The sequence below is a fragment of the Heloderma suspectum genome, chromosome 2 (genome assembly GCF_057233095.1).
Source record: "Heloderma suspectum isolate Gila_16-S chromosome 2, 16-S_ref, whole genome shotgun sequence".
Classification (NCBI taxonomy): domain Eukaryota; kingdom Metazoa; phylum Chordata; class Lepidosauria; order Squamata; family Helodermatidae; genus Heloderma; species Heloderma suspectum.
Genome location: NC_139459.1, coordinates 372,688,833 through 372,711,076, shown reverse-complemented (window position 1 = coordinate 372,711,076; position 22,244 = coordinate 372,688,833). Strand labels below are relative to the sequence as shown.

Below are 22,244 nucleotides of genomic sequence, written 5' to 3'. Positions count from 1 at the left end.
GAGGGCTAGTGTAACATCCTTGGGGTCCTTCAGGGAGAGTCCTTACCCCTCTCCTTATGCAAGGGGTAACTGAATAAGTTTATTTAGATTACTGACTAATTATCCATGGAGGAGAAGGCTATCAATGGATACTAGTCCTCATGGCCATTTGCTGCCTCTACTATCAGAGGCAGTATGCCAATGTACACCATTTGCTGGGGAACATGGGCAGAATAGTGGTGTTCCACTCCTGTCCTGCTTGTGGGTTTCCCATTGGGAGATCTGGTTGGCCACTGTGTGAACAGAACACTGAACTAGATGAACCCTTGGTCTGATCCAGCACGGTTCTTCTTGTATTCCAATGTCCTGGCTTTACCACCTGGGGCTAAACTTACCTGAAAGTAGTCCATTGAACCAGTAACGGTAAGCCTCTGCTACATGATATCTATCATGCTAACCCCCAGCCCAACAAAATATACAAAGTTTTCCCCAACCCTCCAAATACCTCTCACAATACCTGCCTCCCTGCTTTCGCTGGACAAATGGCCCTGCAAAGGGGAGGCAGAGGACATTTTTGGCCCAGCTGGAGTTTCTTTAAGTTGTATTTATTATCTCAGCATTAATTTCGAATTAAACCATTTCCAAGGCTTTTATAGCGGAAACTAAGACAGGATAAATAAAAAATGGCAGGGCGTTTTTTTAAATTTAGAAATAAATAAATGCAACTCACGTGAAGAAGCTCCATTCAACTAGCCTGACTCTTGCCAAACTAAATGTAATGCAGGCGTATTAAACCTCAGGCCCACAGGCTAAATCCAGCCCAGTTGGGGGTCACAATCCGGCTCTCGGGGGTTTCCCAGATGCCATGCCATCTGACCATCAATGTAGTTTTTTCTCCATTCTAAGAGAGCGATCCTATGACCCCTAGACACGGGGGGGGGGGGTGGATTGGATAGTCTGGATTAATGGATCTCAGGCCAGAGACAGCACTCCGACCTTGGACTCAGGAGTCTGAGCTCTCCGCCCCCTCTCAGCCAGCGTTGAGAGAACGGCACCGGCTGCCTCTACAAGCTTGCAAAGGCGAGCTCAGAGAGAAAGGAAAGGGGGCAGCTCTGTAGCTGGGGAGGGGAGGAGACCAGGGTGGCCAGCTCACAACTAATCCTCCGGCTGCCCTGGCTGCTTTTCCTTCCTCTCCGCAGAGCCCCAGCTAGACAGGCAAAATTGCCTATCTAGCGAAAATGCAGGGCAAGAGCACTAAGGCAATGATCCCCTCCGCGCTCCTCCTACCCTGCATAGGATGCCTGTCAGTCTCCAAGTTCGGAGGCTGATGGGCATCTGAATAGAATTCTGCTCTAAGAGGTTGACATGTTTCTTCTAAGGATTAGTTACTGACAATAAGACCTTTGTGCTGATAGTCTTGTATTTGGCTCCACCCCTTTTGCTTTTGGCCATGCCCACCACTGGAATGCAGCCTCCAAGAGCGTCACTGAACTTGAATTTGAAACTTGAAAGAGGTTCGATACATCTGACGTATCATTAACTGCATGATTGTACTTAAGGTGGACTTTTTCTTATGTTCTTATTTTGGATGGCTTTAAAAGGAGGTTAGACAAATTCCTGGAGGACAAGGCTCTCAATGGCTACTAGTCCTGATGGCTATGTGCTACCTCCAGTACCAGAGGCGGTGAGCCTGTGTACACCAGTTGCCGGGGAACATGGGCAGGAGGGGACTGTTACACTCATGTCCTGCTCGTGGGTTTCCCATGGGCAGCTGGTTGGCCACTGTGGGAACAGAATGATGGACTAGATGGACCCTTGGTCTGATCCAGCAGGGCTCTTCTTATGTCCTTATGTTCTTTTGCTGATCAGATTTGCGGATGACACAAAATTGGGCAGGATAGCTAATACTTTGGAAGACAGAAACAAAATTCAAAGTGATCTGGATAGACTGGAGCGCTGGGCAGAAAACAACAGAATGACATTTAATAGGGATAAATGCCAAGTTCTGCATCTAGGAAAAAGAAACCAAATGCACAGTTACAAGATGGGGGATGCGTGGCTTAACAACACTACAAGCGAGAAAGATCTTGGAATTGTTGTCAATCACAAGCTGAATATGAGCCAACAATGTGATGTGGCTGCAAAAAAGGCCAATGCTATTTTGGGCTGCATTAATAGAAGCATGGCTTCCAAATCCCGGGAAGTACTAGTTCCCCTCTACTCAACACTAGTTAGGCCTCATCTGGAGTACTGTGTCCAGTTCTGCAGACAAACTGGAGAGGGTTCAGAGGAACGCAACAAAGATGATCGGGGGCTGGAAACAAAGCCCTATGAGGAGAGACTGAAAGAACTGGGCATATTTAGCCTTGAGAAGAGAAGACTGAGGGGAGATAGGATAGCGCTCTTCAAGTACTTGAAAGGTTGTCACAGAGAAGGCCAGGATCTCTTCTTGATTCTCCCAGAGTGCAGGACACGGAATAATGGGCTCAAGTTACAGGAAGCCAGATTCCGGCTGAACATCAGGAAAAACGTCCTGACTATTAGAGCAATACCACAATGGAGCCAATGACCCAGGGAGGTGGTGGGCTCTCCCACACTGGAGGCATTCAAGATGAGGCTGGACAGCCATCTGTCAGGGATGCTCTGACTTGGATTCCTGCATTGAGCAGGGGGTTGGACTCGATGGCCTTGTGGGCCCCTTCCAACCCTACTATTCTATGATTCTATGATTTTCTTTTTTCCTTTTTCTTTTTTTTACTTTAAACAGCCATCATGGGAGTGAGCAGGATCAGGACTATGGTGGGCAAGGATATGAGGATAGTGCTGCGATTCCAACGAAAATTGTACTTCCTGAAAATTGCAAATGGAATCTTCCTTCCAGGGCTAACTGGTAGCTGGGGTTGTGGGAACGTTGGTCAGGATTGCCATGGGGAGGGCAGAGAGTTACCCCACCCCCTGGTCGCTGCCCAGCAGGGTCCCGATCCTGCCTCCTCTCTCATGTTGTAAAAAAAGTGTTTTTAAGTTTGCACTGGTTTGGGCCCTTAGCATATATTCTTGCATCCTTGGGAGTTTCTCAAGGATATGTTATAGTAAGCGCCCAAGTTAATGCAATGTGCTTTTAAAGTTATTTTACATCAGTTCCTTCCTAACCCTGTTATTTTTCTTGCCTTGGCAGTTGACAAGTTGGTGGTCCAGATTTATGGGGCTCGAGAAGCAGGATGATGGGAAAACAAACAATCAAAAGGTCTCTCTCTGTCTCTCTCATGGATCAGGCTATAGTTCACCTTCACCCCCAGAGGGGATGAAGGAAGAGGTGGCCCCTAAACAGGAAGATGCTTTCCTGATCTCTCCCACACCAAGCTGTCTGTTTTTCCCCCCTTTTCTTCAGTTGGCCCATTCCCAACACATACTTCATTTTCCCTAATCGGAAACCATTCCCCACTTCTCCAAAGGCTCTTATACATTGTTAGAAAATAAATAAAACCTTTTTAAAATGCTGGGTTTGAATAATTCTTTGTCTGTGTTTTTGTGTGTTTGTTGAGACAAGGACTAGATCCCAGTTTTCTGTCAAGGCCAGGATCCTCTTAACGTCTAGCCCAAATCTGCTACAGTGTAGTTTTCAGCCTTCTGTTCTAATTCAGGGGTGGGCAGACATCAGGCTTGTAGGATTTTTTTTACTAAGAATCCTGAGATTCCCCAGCCTGAACCCAGTGCAAAAGAAACACTTTGAATGAAAGACTTCTGAGCTCAGGAGTTGGTTTTGAGTATCTGAACTGAATGGCAGGCACAGTCCTTATGTTCAAAAAAACCACTCCTGCTTACCCTAAGCTTTCTTCCATTTTAAGCAGTATAATTTAGGATGAGCATGGAATCATTTTGATGCTGTCATTGTGAAACAGTTGGGAGTCAGAAATCCTTGCGATCTACTGCAGATCACTCAGAGACAACCAGGATGCTCTAGTCCTGTCCTCTGGAGCAACGGAAAGCAAGTCATACAAAAAAAGAAAAAGGCAGGCATAAGAAAAATTCTAGAATCCATATAGTGATTTGAGTTTACCTTTAATTCTATATAAATGATATAGACAGGCACACACACACCGATATGTTGTCTTTTTGTATACTGTCTGTGTGTTTTTTATATTTTAAATTTTGCATATTGTACTTTTAATGTTTTAACCTTTGTAAACCACCCAGAGAGCTTCAGCTATGAGGAAGTATAGAAATGTAATAAATAATAATAATATACAATTATATACAAAAAAAATGTACAAGCTTTCAAGCTGTCCAGATCACTTCAGCAGCAGCAGCTCAGCTGTTGTCAGGAGCTGCCCCTTTTCAGCATACAACTCCTTTGTTGAGGGAACTGCACTGGCTGCCTATTCACTACTGGGCCATGTTTAAGGTTTTGGTACTAGTATATAAAGCCCTAAACAACTTGGGACCAAGACACCTGAGGGAGCACCCTTCCCCCTATCATCCTGCCCAGTCACTGAGGTCATCGGAGGGCGTGCTCCTGATGGTTCCACGTGCACCTCTGGCCTGACTGGAGTCCATCCGGAGAAGAGCCTTCAGCGTGGTGGCCCCTTTTGATGGAACTCCCAGCCTCTGGAGATCAGGCAGGCCCCAACACTGTTGTTTCCAGCACCTCCTGAAAACATCTTTATTCCAGAGAGCTTTCCTTGACTGACCAGCCACATTTTTTTATCAATACTCTGTTATTAAGAAACAAACCATTTTTAATATAGAGTTTTGTTTCTTTTTTATTTTTTATTGTTTGTCACTCCAGAATCTATTTGGATGTGGAGCAGTACATAAATGCTCTAAATAAATAAGTAAAAGCAGGCAAGGTGTTAGAAAAAAGCAGGCTGGTGTGTGTGCAGCGGGCGGAATGGTGGTGGTGGGGAGGCTGACTGGATGTCGTAGTCAGAATTGTCTTCATGGCTGAATCTGAAATATACAACATGTATATTTTATGTTTTGAAAACAACAATCCAATTGTTAACACTATAAGGGGAAGTATAGTAATATTTGAACTTTCATATCAATCAGCCTTTGAGGGCTAATTGTTGCACACTGTTTTAATTTTTATTGCACCCCAAAGTTGCACACTGTTTTAATTTTTATTGTTTTAGATTTTTTAAAAATTAGTATTAGCGGGTTTAATGGTTTAAGATGCTTTTAACTGTTTAAGTTATTTATTGTTTTATACTGAGGTCGGAATTAAGATTGCCGGGAGAATTATCAACAACCTCCGATATGCAGACGATACCACCCTAATGGCAGAAAGCGAAGAGGATCTCAAGAGCCTCTTGCTGAGGGTGAAAGAGGAGAGTGCAAAAGCTGGTTTGAAACTCAACATTAAAAAAACTAAGATCATGGCATCCGGCCCCATCACTTCCTGGCATATAGAAGGGGAAGAAATGGAAGCAGTGACAGATTTTACTTTCTTGGGCTCCAAGATCACCGCAGACGGTGACTGTAGCCATGAAATTAAAAGACGCTTGCTCTTTGGGAGGAAAGCTATGGCCAACCTAGACAGCATAGTAAGAAGCAGAGACATCACCTTGCCGACAAAGGTCCGTCTATTCAAAGCTATGGTTTTCCCAGTAGTAATGTATGGCTGTGAGAGCTGGACTCTAAGGAAGGCTGAGCGCCGAAGAATTGATGCTTTCGAACTGTGGTGCTGGAGAAGACTCTTACGAGTCCCCTGGACTGCAAGGAGGTCAAATCAGTCCATCCTAAAGCAAATCAACCCTGACTGCTCATTGGAAGGACAGATACTGAAGCTGAAGCTCCAATATTTTGGCCACCTAATGCGAAGAGAAAACTCCCTGGAAAAGACCCTGATGCTGGGAAAATTGAAGGCAAAAGGAGAAGGGGACGGCAGAGGATGAGATGGCTAGATAGCATCACGGATGCAATGAATATGAACTTGAGCACGCTCCGGGAGAGAGCGCAGGACAGGGAGGCCTGGCGTGCTATGGTCCATGGGGTCACGAAGAGTCGGACACGACTGAACGACTGAACAACAACAACAACTGTTTAAATTGATTTTATCTGTACGCCGCCCTGAGATCTTAATGATATAGGGCGGGATACAAATGTGTGAAATAAATATCTGTTCGTCCAGTCTTTAAGGACGCCGTCCGATGCATGTTTAGACAGAGAAAAGGCCTACAACTCCCAGCATTCCCCAGCCAGCCATGATGAATGCTGGGAGTTGTAGGCCCCTTTTTCCCTGCCTAAACATGCATCGGATTGCACCCTAAGGTGCCAAGCTCCCTCTTTGGGAACCGTGCAAAAGGGTTAAGCAGACAAAGCGTCTCTTCCTAGAGAGGGCAGCAGAGAGATGGAAGCAGCTCTTTTTCTCTCTTCCCACCCCCAGCCTCGGTCTCTCCTTTTACGAGGAAGCGAGAGAGCCTGGAACTGGAAGGGCCCTGGACGGGGTGAGCATGCCGGGGACGGGACGGGACGGGACGGGGCGGGGCGGGGCGGGGCGGGGCGGGGGGGCAGAAGAGGAGGGAGGGGCCGCAGCAGGAAGGGGGGCGGGAAGGGGGAGACCCCACCCTCTTTTTTGATCCTGACCCTTGCAGCCTCTTGCCTGCGTCCCTCCCAGCTCCATCCCCAAGGAAGAAATCTCTTTCTAAATTCCCCACCATCCTCCTCTGTCCAAAAGGGGTCTAGATCCTCAACCGTGCACTTTTCTTTCCTCCAGATTTCCTTTGCAATCTCGAATTGGGGGGGGGCTGCCCCGCCATCCCCCCGCCGCCTCGATCCAACGCCCCCACCCCATCCCTCCCCTCTCACCATCCATGTCTAGCCAGGCTGTAGGGCAGACATGACAGCCTCCTCCCTTCACGCGGGAGAGACGGAGCATACCGGCTCCCGGTCGCTCCGAGGAAGCGCAGGACGGGAACCGGTGGGTGGGAAGGGCAGATTTGGGCGAAACGTTAGGAGGGACTTCCCAATGGTAAGAGATGCTCAGCAGTGGGGACAGAGATGGCGAGTTTCAGGGGCGGCTGGTGCCCGGTGGGGCTGGGGGAGGACAGTCGGAGGTCATCCGTGGCACCGGTCTGCTGTACATTGGAGCAAATGTACCGGCTTGTTGGGAGATCTCTCTGCCACAAGTGGGGGACGGGGGGGGGGCGGTCACCACCCCATTCACCGCAAATACAGAGCTGCATCTATGTGCACATTGGAGCAAACGCGCCTGTTTGTTGGGGGATCTCTCTGCCACAAGGGGGTGGGCTAAAGGCAGGGGGGCGTTGCCCCATTTGCCCCATATACAGAGCCACCCTGGGTTTCTCCCATTGCTCAAGGTCTTTCAGCAAAGGCAGGGTGGCCCTCTGGCAAAGATGCTGTAGCTGCATTCTGCCTTGCAGAGCCTGTGTTGAGCAGAGGGGGTGGACTAGATGGCCTCTAGGGTTCCTTCCGACTCTGACTTCCCTGGGGCTGCTGAACAATCTGTCAAAGTGGTGGGTCCTTTTTTGGATAGAGGCTGGACAGCCGTCTGTCAGAGATGCTGTAACAGTGTTTGGGGGGGAGGGTGCTGCTCTGGAGGGGAGGGCTCCCTTCCCCAACACCACGAGCCCTCCTCCCGTAAAAAAGTGCCAGTGGAGGCTTTTTTGAAAGCCTGATTGCAGAGTGGTGGGGGGAGTATTGGGGGGGTGGCCCCTGGGGAGGGGACGGCATTTGGCCCTTGCGTGCCAAAAACCAATTTGGCCCTCAGGCTGAAAGAGGTTCCCCACCCCTGCTGCGCTTCATCCTGTGCTGCCGACCTTGTGCTGATCAAGACTAGTTGGGAACGCTTTAGGTGAAGCTCAGAGAATCTCTTTTTTTGGTGGTGGTGGGTGGGTGAGATTCACACTTTCTCAAGTGTTGATTTTGCACGTGGCCGATACGTCTCACGATCCAGCTGTTGGATTTTGGAAGGGAAATGTTGTATTTTTATTAGGTTGGCAGTCTTAACCATGCTTCAGCAGGAGGAACTTTGAATTATTGAATGACTTCCATAGGCAGCCCCGGACTGGGTGGAGTGAGCAGTGAAGGGGCCAAGTTTGCGGATGACACCAAACTATTTAGGGTGGTTAAAACAAAAAGGGATTGTGAAGAGCTCCAAAAGGAAAATGGGCATCTAAATGGCAAATGTGGTTCAGTGTAAGCAAGCGTAAAGTGATGCACGTTGGAGCAAAAAATCCCAACTAAAGTATAGCCTGATGGGATCTGAGTTAGCGATGACCAACCAAGAAAGAGATCTTGGGGTTGTGGTGGACAGCTCGATTAAAATAATCCAGTGTGCGGCCACTGTAAAAAAAGGCAAACTCCACGTTAGGCATAATTAGAAAACAGGTTGAGAATAAAACTGCCAGCATCATACTGCCCCTATACAAATCTGTGGTGCGACCATGCTTGGAATACTGTGTCCAGTTCTGGTCACCACACCTAAAAAGAGATGCTGTAGAGCTGGGAAAAAGTACAGAAAAGGGCAACTAAAGTGATCAAGGGGCTGGAGCATCTCCCCCATGAGGGAAGGTTACAACAGCTGGGATTGTTTAGTTTAGAAAAAAGGAGGGTAAGGGGAGACCTGATAGAGGTCTACAAAATTATGCAGGGTGTGGAGAGTATGGATAGGGAGACATTTTTCTCACTCTCAAAATACTAGAACCCAGTGGGGACATCCCATGAAGCTGATTGCTGGGAGATTCAGGACAGATCAAAGGAAGGACTCCTTCACACAGCACAGAGTTAAACTGTGGAATTCGCTACCACAGGAAGTAGTGATGGCCACCAATTTGGATGGCTGTAAAAGGGGTTAGACAAATTCCTGGAGGAGAAGGCTATCAACGGCTACTAGTCCTGATGGCTATGTGCTACCTCCAGTATCAGAGGCAGTGAGCCTATGTACACCAGTGACTGGGGAACATGGGTGGGAGGGTGCTGTTGCACTCATGCCGTGCTTGTGGGTTCCTGGTCGACAGCGCATCGACCACTGTGTGAACAGAATACTGGACCAGATGGACCCTTGGTCTGATCCAGCACGGCTCTTCTTATGTTCTTCAAGATCAGAATTACAGACATGACAAGTGGGACCTGCAACATTTTTTCCCTTTTCCTCTTTTTTGTTTTGTTTTGTTTTGTTGACATTTCACAATAAAAAATTAATCAAAAAAAGGGGGGACCAGCAACTAAATGTTGCAGTATGGCGTGGCTGCCGTTCAGGAATCTAGCCACTCTATTCAATTCCCCCTACCCTGGTTTTCTTTTTTTCCAGTGGCCACTGAGCAACCCCAGTCATCATCCCCATCCTCATTTATTAAATCAGATTCCAGCCACGACAAAATAAATGCACATTTTAGTGCAGTTGTGTTTTTAATTGCAGGCTGATCCGGAAATTTTATTTATTTTGTTTATTTAAAATTAAAGGTCAGATTCCATATGAGAATCTTGGAAGAGGGCATGGCTGGCTGGAACACTGAACAGGAGTACCACACGCAGCAACATGTAGTTGCAGGTCCCACTCTTTTTTAAAAATAAAATGTGAAATTATACATTTACAAACATATGATAGGTACAAAGATGGAAATTCAAATGTGCATATAATTTTCATAAACGTATCATATAGCCAATGTATTTTCTTCCTCTTCATTGCTAGTTTTAAGCACTCCATTCACTCCCCCTGTTTCCATCTCTTCCCCAGGCAGAAGCTCAGCATGCCTGTTTAGATGACTGAAATTTATTCTAGGACTTTTTAAATAGTGCGATGTTACTCTTCTGAGTCACCTGGGTATAAAAATATGGAAGCCCAAGACCACACAGGCTTTAGATTAGGGGAATTTCCAGAGGGAATGAGAGAAGCCCCACATGTACTCCAAGCTGGGACTATTGGAGAATTCCTTAAAAAGAGACCAGGAAAAGAGGTGAAACAAGAACCAGATGAGTGGGAAACACAATGGCAAGAATTCCTGAAAACAATGGAGTCCACTCATTCAGGTTGGGGAATCCCGCAGTCGTCTGAGGATCCTGTAATCTGGGACGATGCCAAGGCCTTCCTGGTCTCCTTCGAGCAAGTGGCCGAGGCCTGCCGGTGGCCCAAGGAAGAGTGGGCGGCCCGGCTCCTGCCAGCCCTCAGCGGAGAAGCCGAGCAGGCCTTTCGCAGGCTGCAGGCCCAGGACAGAAAGGACTACGGGATGGTGAAGGCGGCCATTTTGCGAGGGGACGCCCTGAGCAGGGAGAAGGTCCGCCAGCACTTCCGGCATTTCTGCTACCAGGAGGCCGAGGGGCCGCGAGTCGCTTATATCCGGCTCCAGGAGCTTTGCTGCCGATGGCTGAAATTCGAACGGCACTCCAAGGAGCAGATTCTGGAGCTGCTGATCCTGGAGCAGCTGCTGACCATCCTGCCCTCCCACATCCAGAGCTGGGTCCGGCAACGTGGACCGGAGACCTGCTCCCAGGCAGTGGCCCTGGCCGAGGACTTCCTTTTGAGACAGGAAGTGGCCCAGAGACAGGAAGACCAGGTGAGGCCGTCTCACTGTGTGGTTCCCGCGGTGACCTAAGGGTCGAGATCTCTGCCCATCTCTGACAGTGGTCTCTGCCATGCCATATTCTATGATTCTATGTCATTCCATTATTGTTGTTGTTAAGTTGACTGCTTCTCCTTCGGTATTTTGGCCCTGCCCATCACTTGGATGTGACCCCTGAGAGCTTCTCCAAAATAGAATTTGGCCTTGGGCTGGTGGCTCTGATGTCAGTGGGGCGGTGAATCCACTCCGGGCTTCAGTCAGAACCAGTCAGAACTCTAAGGGTGGGAAATGCCTTGGATAGCTCCTTTAGAGTTCTGACTGGTTCTGACTGACATCAGAGCCACCAGTCTCCACCGGGTTCAGCACTCCTAATCTAGTCCTCCCAGGACCGTTGTTGCACCCTGAGATAGGTCCTCTCTACTGTTACAGGTATCATTGGAGGAGGCAGCCGTGAGTTACTCCCTGGCAGGCCAAGCATTGTCCAGTGCCGAACAGAAGCAACTCTGCGCAGAGACTAAACAGGAAGTTGATGATCTGGAGGCCAGGCTGATGGGTAAGGTGAAATATGCATGTTTGAGATCCTGGATGCTGTCAGGATTGGGCCCAGGCTCCCTATGGAGTCCAAAGACTCCGATTCTGATTAGCTGCGGTGCAATGCAGCTAATCAGATTGGTGCAATTGCGGTGCAGTGTTTTAAACGTATGTTTTGTCAAAGTCCAGTACTTGTGTCTTTTGGGGAGGAGATTGTTACACAGATAAATTTTTGTCCTAGAACAGTTTTTCATATTCATTGATGTACATTCTCTTAAATTATTTACCTGCTTCATGGAAATTAAATGGCCATCGTAAATTGATTCTCTGCACCCTTTTGACAGCTAAAAGACTGATATTACAACATTGGAGGGGTAAATGCTCCCATCCTGTAATGCAATGGATGAAGACCTTATCAGACTTTCCATATTGGTACGGGTGGTATATAAACACCACCTTCAAATGGATACTTATTTGGTTATTTGGTCCACTTCTGTTAAAGCCTATGTATAATTGTTTGTAAGCTATATGAATTTCATATGTATTCATTGCTATAGATATATACAAATCCATGTTTGTAGATTAAAAAGGGGGGAATTTTAAAAGAATTAAAGAGATTTTTGTGGGTGCCCACGGGCACCACATTGGGGACCCCTTCACAGGTGCCATTGGAGATGCGTGTGGGTGCCAGATTGGGGACTCCTGCCCTAAGGGAAGGGAAACCCCAAAAACAGTCCAATGAGGACTGAACACATCATGTTGACTGTATGCGTGCGGCATGCGGAAATGGAGAACTGAGTGGTATGGAATGGAGAGGGTAGAATTTTGGGCAGAAACATTCCTTGGTGCAACATTTTTGGTGCAGGCCCGCTTAGTCAAGAACTAAGCCGTTTGAAAATTTCTTGTTTTTTTCTCCAGGAGACCAACAGTGGATGACCCTGGATGATGAGCAGAAATATGTGCCGAAAGGTTCAGAACCGAGATCGACATGGGAAGTAGAAGAGAACCTTTCCCAGTGTTGCGACAAGGAAAGCGCCTCAGCAAGTCGGAAAAGGGACGAGGCTCATCAGGAAACCCACCCAAGGGAGGAAGTAGATGAACTCGTTCCTTGTGGAAGAGGTTGCAACACAGGAATTGATGCGGGTAAGAAGCAAAATGACTACAGTGCTTATGGGAAAAGATGGCAAGTGGCCCCAAGACCAAGTCCTAACAGGAGAGATTGCCGTAATACTTTTTATTCTTTTCCCACCAGGGAGGAATCTTTTGAATGCTTGGGCTGTGGGAATTCTTTGTTCAGAAAGTTAACTGTCACAGTGGATGGCAGAAATGGTGGGAAAAGTTTCATTACTGCCTTTCATGAAACACATCCATAAAGTGAACGGACTGTGCATAAGAGAATGCCGTATGGAGTTTAGAGCGTTCATTCAGACCGAAAGGACACACAAAGTAATTAAAAACAAATTAAAAGGACCCCTTTTTCATCAGGGTTGCCCGTTCCTTTTTCTAATCCTGCCTTGTCGAGTTCTGGTTTCTCTCCCCCTTTTTATATTAAGAATAGGCTAAATTTCCAAATATTCAGAGCTGTGAGGAACAGATGCTGGATAATGGAGGGGGCAAAACTCCCTCCGCTCTTTTGCACTTCAATCACCTTAATGCCTGAAACAACACCATATCATGATGCAGTGTCACGCCAAGGGGGATTTGAGAAGCAAAATATGGCAGCACTACACAGAATAATACAATAGGAAATATAAAAATTCATAACAGAATGCAATAAAGTACAGTACAGCGACCAAACATTGCAATAAAACAACTGTAAAACGTCACAGTCACAACCTATGCATACAGAAAGGCGGAGAAGGTTACTTATTATAAACAAACCAACATGTACAGTCTTAAGAAAGATGCAAGTTTTTTGCAGCCATCCTGTGCCCCTCCAAAATTCAGCAGCAAAAAGAGGGTATTTTAAACCACAATAATCCCTCCCACCACAACCTTGCTGAATTTCAGTGGTAAATTAAGCATCATGGCTGCTGGGGGGAGGTGGCCCTGGGGGGCAAGGGGTGGGCACCCTGACCCCTAAAAGGTGCCTACCCCTGCCATAAATGAATGCCATACACGTTTCGACTCCACACTCCTCTTCAGTGGCACATATTAGCACTAGGGAGACTTCTTCAGAACGAACCCAGAAGGCTTGCTATCTGATTCTCAGAGCACGAGCTCCTATAATTGAAAGACACGCTAAACGCTCCTCGGGTTAGACCTGCTGAGTAAAGCCTCTTCCAATTTAAAAAAATATCCAAACAGCAGTGATCTATCACTGTAGTATCTCTTCATCTGCAGAAAAGTATATATCCAACTACAGTATCCATTCATCTCTAGAAAAATATATACAGGTGAATGGCTGCTAGTGTGATATATCTCCGCTGTTTGGAATTTTTTATTGGAAGAGTTTTTACCCAGATGTGGTAGGCCTAACCAGTTGAACATTTACAGTATTTTTTCAATTATATGAGCCACTGAAAAAGACAAAGTGTTGGCATTTATTTGTGGGCATCTGTATTAGACCGCACATGTTGGGTTTGTTAACAAGAAGTAACCTTTTCTGTCTTTCTGCATACATAGGATGCGATTGGGATGTTTTAAAGTTGTTTTACTGTAATGTTTGTCACCGTACAGTACTTTGTTGTATCCTGTTAAAGATTTTTATATATATTCTGTTGTATTATTCTGTGTGCAACTTCTTTTCAATGTTTCCAGTAACCTTTGTGGTTTTCTGTTCTGACCTTTTTATACTGAAGCTTGAGTTTATTTGATATCATTACATTTATATCCCAGCCTGTTTTCCCAGTTGCAGGGGACCCAAGGCGGCTTACGTGGTCCTCCTCCTCTCCATTTTATCCTTGGGGGTAATTTGGGGAGGGGGAGGGACCGGCCAAAGTGGCCGTGGCTCTTAAGGGAGGGGCTAAATGGGGGGAAAGACAACCTGAAAGGAAAACGGGGGTTGGGGGATTGTTGTGTGGGGAATAATGGAGAGAAGGGGGGAAGGGGTGTATTGGCAGGCTGTTCTGAGGTGTTAAATAAGGAGAGTGTTGTGGGGTTATGACTGAGGAGGCTGGAACGCAAATGGGGATTTGTGAGGGGCAGGGGGGACACGGCTTGAGGGGACTAGGACTTGACCTGTCAGGGGTGCTTTGACTTGGATTCCTGCACTGAGCAGGGGATTGGACTCAATGGTCTTATAGGCCCCTTCCAACCCTACTCTTCCATGAAATGGGAAGTGGGTTAGAGTGGCGGTAAGGAGGAGGAATTGGGCATTGTGCTGTAAGCGGGGCTGAGGCGCTATAACTGGGGCTGTAACTGGGGCTGAAGGGAGACTAGTTGGGTTGGAGGTTCCAGAAAGCAATTGGCCACCAGTGCAGGCCTTTCAGGACAGGTATAATGTGTAATGAGAGCCAGTGTGGTGTGGTGGTTAAACTGTTGGACTGGGACTTAGGAGGTCCAGGTTCTAGTCTCTGCTCGGCCATGAAGCTCGCCGGGTGACTTTGGGCTAGTCACTCGCCCTCAGCCTATCGTACCTCATGAGGTCGTTGTGAGGATAAAAATGGAAAGGAGGAGGACCATGTAAGCCATGCTGGGTTCCTTGCAAGAGGGGAAAAAGGCGGGATATAAATGCAATACTAAATAAATTCAATCATGTGGTCCTGATACTGTTAGCAGCCTAGCTGCCACTTTTTGCACCAATTCAAGCTTCCAGACACTCGTAGAGTGCATTTCAGTAGTATATACTTATCTATTCAGAAATTAGAACTTAGTGCCTTTCATTCCAACATCACATCTGTGCATTGCAGTTGTTAGATAATCCTGGGTGAGGTTTATTATCCATTAGCCTTCGAGTGTTGTATATTTGGATTTTATGCCATGTATCCTGGCCTCTCCAGTCTCCTCACCTTCCTGCCCACTGAAATGCCCCTTTTACCCCCTCTCCAAGGTCAAGTTCCCAAACTCGGAGAGCAGCCAGCACGGTTCTTTCCGCGCCGGCTACGAGCACCGGCTCTACGGGCGCAGTTCTTTCGGCGCCGGCTATGTATACCCTCTGTAATAAAATGTACGTAAGACTTTTGTATGCATATTAGAGTCTAGTGGTTTAGTTGTATTTATTATTTATTTATTTATTTATTCTTTCATTTCATTTCTATACCGCCCAATAGCTGAAGCTCTCTGGGCGGTTCACAACAATTAACACCAAACAACACACAATAAAACAATTTAAAATATATAGAACATTAAAACCACAATATAACAATACAACCACAATAAAACCTAGCAGCAGTGCAGGAGTTTAAAATACAGATTTAAAACAGCAAAGCTAAAAATTTAGAAAGCTAAAATGCTAAAATGCCTGGGAAAATAAAAAGGTCTTTACCTGGCACCGAAAGGAATACAATGTAGGTGCCAGGCGAACCTCACTAGGGAGTTCATTCCAGAGCCGGGGTGCCACAGCAGAAAAAGCCCTCCTCCTAGTAGCCACCCGCCTCACTTCCTTTGGCAGGGGCTCACGGAGAAGGGCTGCTGACGATGATCTTAAGGTCCGAGCAGGCACATATGGAAGGAGGCGATCCTTCAGGTAACCTGGCCCCAAGCCATTAAAGGCTTTGAATGTTAACACCAGCACTTTGAATCGGGCCCAGAAATGGACTGGCAGCCAGTGCAGCTGGAAAAGTACTGGCGTAATATGAGCTCGCAGGCCAGTCTCTGCGTTGTAGTAGTTGTGTGCTCTTTAGCACTTGTTGGTTGCTTGTACGTGCAACTGTTGTCCATATTTTGTTTTGCTTATAAATATATGAGGACATGATCTTAGGCTTTTGTCTTTTGGATTCTTATCTATGGCTTTTCTCTCTTGGGTTCTTTTGTCTCTTGGGTTCTGTCTCTTGAGTTCTTATCTGATTTCTTGTTTGTTTATTCCAGCAACTAGTACACAGGAGAGCGAACTTGAGCAGGATCCATGCAGGATATCATCAGAAAGAGCTGGCCACGAAGAGCTGAAAGGAACCATTTGTAATCAAGGTGGTTCAGAAAGGCAGGAAGGAAAGAGGAAGGATAATCCCATTCTTTGTCAGAGTGGGGACTTCAGTGGGATCCCAATCCAGCAAAAAAAGATAACAGAAAAGAGAAGAAATCAGTGCCTTAACGCTGCTTGGAGATGCCATGCTGGGGAACCCACTGGGAAAAGTTTCAGTCGGAGCAAAAACCTTCCTGAACGTCAAACCCTCCACAAAGGGGAGAAACCCTACAAATGCTTGGAGTGCGGAAAGACCTTCAAGCAGAAGAGAAGCCTGACTACCCATCAAAGAATGCACACGGGGGAGAAGCCATATCAGTGCTTGGAGTGTGGAAAGAGCTTCAATCACTCCTCAAGCCTCACGTCACACAGAAGGATCCACACAGGGGAGAGACCCTATAAGTGCTCAGATTGTGGGAAAAGCTTCTGTCAGATCGCCAGCCTGACCTCTCATCAAAGAACCCACACCAAGGAGAGACCGTTCAGCTGCTCCGACTGCAACAAGAGTTTTTGCAGTCGATCGGATCTGGTTAAGCACAAGAGAATCCACACGGGGGAGAAGCCATATAAATGCTTGGTATGCGGAAAGACTTTTGGTCAGAGGACACACCTTATTAAACATCTGATAATCCATACAGGGGAGAAACCGTACAGCTGCTCCGACTGTAGCAAAAGGTTCACTGACAAATCGAGGCTGACTCGACATCAAAGGATCCATACAGGGGAGAAACCCTACAAATGCTTGGAGTGTGAAAAGAGCTTCAATCGGAGCACCAACCTCGCTTCACATAAATTGATTCACACGAGAGACAAGCCGCGATATGGCTGCTCAGACTGTGGCAAGAGCTTCTCTCACAAGTCAAGGCTTCTTCAGCATCAAAGAATCACACATGGGAAGAAGCCCTATAAATGTTTAGTGTGCGAAAAGAACTTCGGTCAGAGAAAAGATCTTACCTCACATCAAAGTATCCATGTAGATCGTATAAATGTCCAGACTGTAGCCAGATCTTTTGTGATCAGTCAGACCTCTGGGAAGCATAAGAAAACCGACACAGAGGAAAAACTGTACGTGAAGGAATGAAACTGTTTGGCCATTTTGCGCTTGTTTTTCATTGTAAAGTGGTTGCTCTCTGTTTAGAGGCTGATCTTGCCAGGGCCTGGGCGTTTGTGCGGGAGGTCAACCCAGAAAACTAAAACTTAAAGGGAAAGACCAGAGCACTGATGACAATGACTACAGAAACAAAAAACTTAGCCAAACTCTAATGGCCTAATGATTGACTAAGAGTGCAATCCTAGCATGTTTAGACAGAAAAAAGTCCTACAATTCCCAGCATTCCCCAGCCACCATGCCTGTCTAAGGAATTCTGGGAGTTGTAGGACATTTTTTCTGTCTAAACATCCATAGAAATGTGCCCTAAGAGGTTGGAAAGGAGAACTAGAATAGCATGTACAAGTGAGACTGGCAAACAGAGCAGGGAAAGGAAAGCTAGAAATCAGAAGAAGCCAGGAAGGAGAATGACAAAAGTCTCCAGAGAGAAAAGAAGCTGAGCTGGAAAGGAAGAAAGCTGGAAGCTGTGCTGTCAGGATTGGGATAAGGTGAAAGAAGTGACTTTATTGCTAGGTCTTAGCTAAACTAGGGAACCATTTTAGACCAGGGGTGCCAGACCTCAGGTCCAAGGCAAATCTGGCCCTCCAAGGCTCCCCAGAAAGCCATGCCTCCTTTCCCTGGCCCCACCCCCTTTCCTCCCATCCAGAGCCAGCTCCAGGTTTTTGATGGCCCTTGGGCAAGACACCTCAGTGGCTCCCCTCCCTCAGCAAGTCTACCTTCTCACTGCCATTGCCACCAACTGTTATCGCTCCTCATCCTTTTCCTTATCATCAGCACATAGTTCTTCACACAGCACATAGTTAAACTGTGGAGTTCACTACCACAAGATGTAGTGATGGCCACCAGTTTGGATGGCTTTGAAAGGTGGTTATACAAATTCCTGGAGAAGGCTGTCAGTGGCTAATAGTCCTGATGGATCTATGCTACCTCCAGTCTCAGAGGCAGTAAGCTGGGGAACAAGGGCGAGAGGGTGCTGTTGCACTCATGTCCTGCTTGTGGGTTTCCTGCAGGCACCTTGGTCTGATCCAACAAGGCTCTTCTTACGTTTATTTTATTTATTTCATTTCTATACTGCCCAATAGCCAAAGTTCTGTGGGTGGTTCACAAAAACTAAAACCACAAGGTACTACATAAAACAATATAAAATATGAAAGCTTGAAACTACAATATAAAAGTACAACCAGAATAAAACCTAGCAGCAATGTTCTTATGTTCAGTGGTGTAGTGGTAAATTCTGAAGTGCAGGCATGCATCATGACAATCCCCATAGCCAGACCCCCAAGGAGAGTTCAAACTTGCAGGCAGCTGTGTCGATCCATATCAACAAACCAGCTCTAGGAATGTTCCTCTCCACCAGGAGCAGATCTTCTGTAAAGCTAATGAGTCTCAAGATCAGGCCATCCCCAAATACATAGCATTACAACAGAACAGAATATATGGTTGCTGGGAAAATTCATTTCCCCTGCAGCTACTGTGAGGATTGTAGCAAAGGCCCAGAGGCAACAGGGAAGTCTGAGGGTGGTGGCAGATGGCATCAGAGCTGGCGCTGTGTCCCCGTGAGCCCTGGGTCATTGCTAGCACTTGCAGCAGAGTGCCAGTGAAGAAGTAAGAACATGAGAAGAGCTCTGCTGGATCAGACCAAGGGTCCATCTAGCAGAGCATTCTGTTCCCACAGCGGCCAACCAGCTGCCGACCAGGAACCCACAAGCAGGGCATGAGCGCAACAGCACCCTCCCACCCATGTTCCCCAGCAACTGGTGTACACAAGCTCACTGCCTCTGGAACTGGAGGTAGTGCATAGCTATCAAGACGAGTAGCCATTGCTAGCCTTCTCCTCCAGGAATTTGTCCAACCCCCTTTTAAAGCCATCCAAATTGGTGGCCGTCGCTATACCCTGTGGTAGCGAGTTCCATAGTTTAACTGTGCTGCGTGAAGCACAGCACAGTCCCTTTTCTGAAGAAGTACTGCCTTTGAAGAAGGCACTGGCATTTCCTGCTCCTTCCCACCTCCACCCTTGCCTTGGCCAGAGCGAGAGGCAGGCAAACAAGCGGGTTGCAATGGAGAAGAGGAGCAACACCAGGGAGCTCTGTTCGTGGGCCCCTGCCAGGCTGTGGGACCTTGGCAAATGCCCCACCATGCCTACCCTTGATGTTCACCCTGGCCCCAGCCACCAATCGTTTGATGATTTATTAGCTTTGGGCAGTTTTTTCCCTGTTCTAAAAGGTGGGAATACTTCTCCTAAGGCTTAGTTACTGAAAGTAAGAGCTTTAAGCTAAAATGGGGGGGGGGGTATTTTTTTTCCCATCCCTTTTGCTTTTGCCCCCATCTTCCACTGGAATGCATCTCCAAAATGGAATTTGACCCTTAGGCTGAAAAAGGTTCTGCACCCCTAGTCTAGACCTAAAACAGCTACTCACTAGCAACAACAGACCATATCACAAGGATACAAACACAGGGACTAGGCCCTGCAACACATAGGACAAACAGGACAGTCCTCTACAGGAAAACAATAAATGCACACAAATCTGACATCAGAAATGGTAATATTCAAAAAAATAGTTGGAGAACACTTAAGCCTCCCAGGGCACTCTGTCACCAACCTTAAAATGACTATTGTGGAGCAAAGAAACTTCAAAGGGAGATTAGAGCAAAAGATGGCTGGGTTAAAATTCATCAATAGGTTCAATTCCATTCCCAGAAGCTTAAATCAGGAAAAAGGATTCTTATCACACTAGATATTGTAATTGTCTTACCTAGTGCCAAGGCGTTTGTGTTATCTGCAGCAACTCCACTGTTAATGACCACTGATAATAACGCAATTGTCATTTTTTGCACTGAATTTCCTTCTGACCTCACTGTTTACTATTCTTTCTCCCCATATCACCACCCTAATGTACTGTATATAAACTACTGTCCCTAATACTCCATGCATCTGATGAAGTGGGCCAGAGTCCATGAAAGTTTATGCCAGAATAAATATGTTAGTCTTTAAGGTACCACAAAACTCTTTGTTGTTTTTCCTGCAATAAACTTAGTGGTGGAAGTCTAGACTAGGTTTAGATAGATGGGTTTTCCCATGTTATTTTCATATCCTAATTGTTCTTATGGTTCACTGCCAAAGCTGTTTTTAAAAATCTGTTTTTATTTTCTAGAAATATTGTAACATAAGGTCAGTGTATGCCATATGCATCTGGTGTCTGTTGGGCCTCTGAAAACTACAGAGTTCTGGAAGCAAAAAGACCTGTGTGTGGGCCAAAACAGACATTACTTTAAACCCGTATCTATCAGCTATGCCTCTTAACTGTAGAGTAGGTTCAGGGCCTCCTGTCCGGATCTTTTAAAAGTCCCCTACGCTAGGGTCCCAATCCAGATGCGTCTCTATGTGGAGTTTCTGGAGAGAGAGGCCTGTAAGGACAATGAGAGAAACAAAGGCCTAGTTTGTGTGTTGGGGAGTTGACAAAAGTATTCATTGTTTTCCTAAACTGGATCACTGTGTTCTCTGGAAAATATTCTGCCTGGCTGCAGTGCTGGAGTAGGCCACAAAGCTAGGCCAAGATAATTACAATTATTGTTTAATTACTGCTTCTTACATCCTTTAGTAAAAACTAAACTTGTTGGTGGTTTAACTTAGCTCCGATGCCTTCATTTTCACCTATACTCTACCCAGTATACCAGCCTGGTGCCCTCCAGGTATTTTGGACTTCAACTCCCATCAGCCCCAGGCAGCATGGCCAATGGTCAGGAATGCTGGGAGCTGTAGTCCAAAACATCTGCAGGGCACCATGTTGGAGAAAGCTGCAGTACACTGAGCTGGCTGGGACATTAGCAAAGTCAGGGAGGATAAATGCCTGTTTCGATGAAGGCCGTTATCCTCCAGTAAAAATCATAGCATAATAGAATAGTAGGGTTGGAAGGGGCCCATAAGACCATCAAGTCGAGAAAAAGAGGTGAGGACCACAGGAGGGAAAGGCAAGTAAGGGGGCTACGTTATCTGGTTTGCTCGCCTTGCCTCCCCTCCCTCTCCCAACTCAGGCTACAGCCTGTTCCGTCACATGGGAAGTGTTCTGGTCAACACTCCGATAAAAGGAGATTGTTGAGCTGGAAAAAGTGCAGAAAAGGACAACTAAAATGGTCCAGGGGCCAGAGTAACTCCCATATGAGGAACGATTACAATGTCTGTAGCTATTTAGCTTAGAAAAAAGGCGTGTGAGGGGAGACATGATAGAGGTGTACCAATATATGTATGGTGTGGAGAAAGTGGATAGGGAGACATTTTTTCTCTTTCTCTACTAATACTAGAGCCCAGTGGGGTCACCCCATGAAGCCGTACAGTGGGAGATTCAGGACAGATGAAAGGAAGGACATCTATACACAGCACAAAGTTAAACTATGGAATTCGCTTTCACAAGATGTAGGGATGGCCGCAAACCTGGAGTGCTTTAAGATGATATTAGATAAATTCATGGAAGATAAGGCCATCAATGGCTATATATTACCTCCAGTATCGGAAGCTCTGTATACCGGTTGCTGAGGAACATGGACGAGAGGCTGCTGTTGAGCTCATGTCCTGCGTGCAGGCTTCCCATTAGGGCATCTGGTTGCCCTAATAGAACAGAACCCTGGACTAGATAGGCGCTTGATCAGCATGGCTCTGATTATGATCAGGGTTTATCCATCCCAAAACCCTTAGCTATAATCTGAGGATTTCTACGGCTTTTCTGGTCGGTGTCTAAAACACTGACAGCTGTGACTGTCCGTGCAATGTAGCCCAATGCTCCCATGTCATTCAGCTGTCACCCTTTTAGACATCAAGGTGTCCACCTACCAGAAAAGCCATAGAAATCCTCAGATTATAGCAGAGGGTTTTGAGATGGATGAACTCTGATAATACATCAGGGAAACTACAGAGGTGACTGGAGGAATGTGAATCAACGCAGAAGAGCAGTGAGCAGAGAGCAATGGTGCTGCTACAGCGGGAACAGGGGGCTGAACTCTGGGTCCCCGTTGCCCAGGAGGACCCCAGTGATCACCCAGAGAGTGGCAG

The 22,244-nt window shown here is 46.6% G+C and overlaps 1 protein-coding gene across 1 annotated transcript in view; it reads left to right on the top strand.

Moving 5' to 3' along the window:
* LOC146356133 (uncharacterized) overlaps window positions 1–17,425 on the top strand; it is a 33,969-nt gene extending 16,544 nt beyond the window's left edge. The window contains exons 6-10 of the mRNA XM_084830020.1: window positions 9,736–10,493; window positions 10,929–11,052; window positions 11,949–12,173; window positions 15,022–15,138; window positions 15,999–17,425. Of these exons, the coding sequence (XP_084686146.1) occupies window positions 9,736–10,493; window positions 10,929–11,052; window positions 11,949–12,173; window positions 15,022–15,138; window positions 15,999–17,173 (2,399 nt within the window). The 3' untranslated portion in view covers window positions 17,174–17,425. The remainder of the gene's footprint in view (window positions 1–9,735; window positions 10,494–10,928; window positions 11,053–11,948; window positions 12,174–15,021; window positions 15,139–15,998) is intronic.
* Window positions 17,426–22,244: the final 4,819 nt, after the last annotated feature.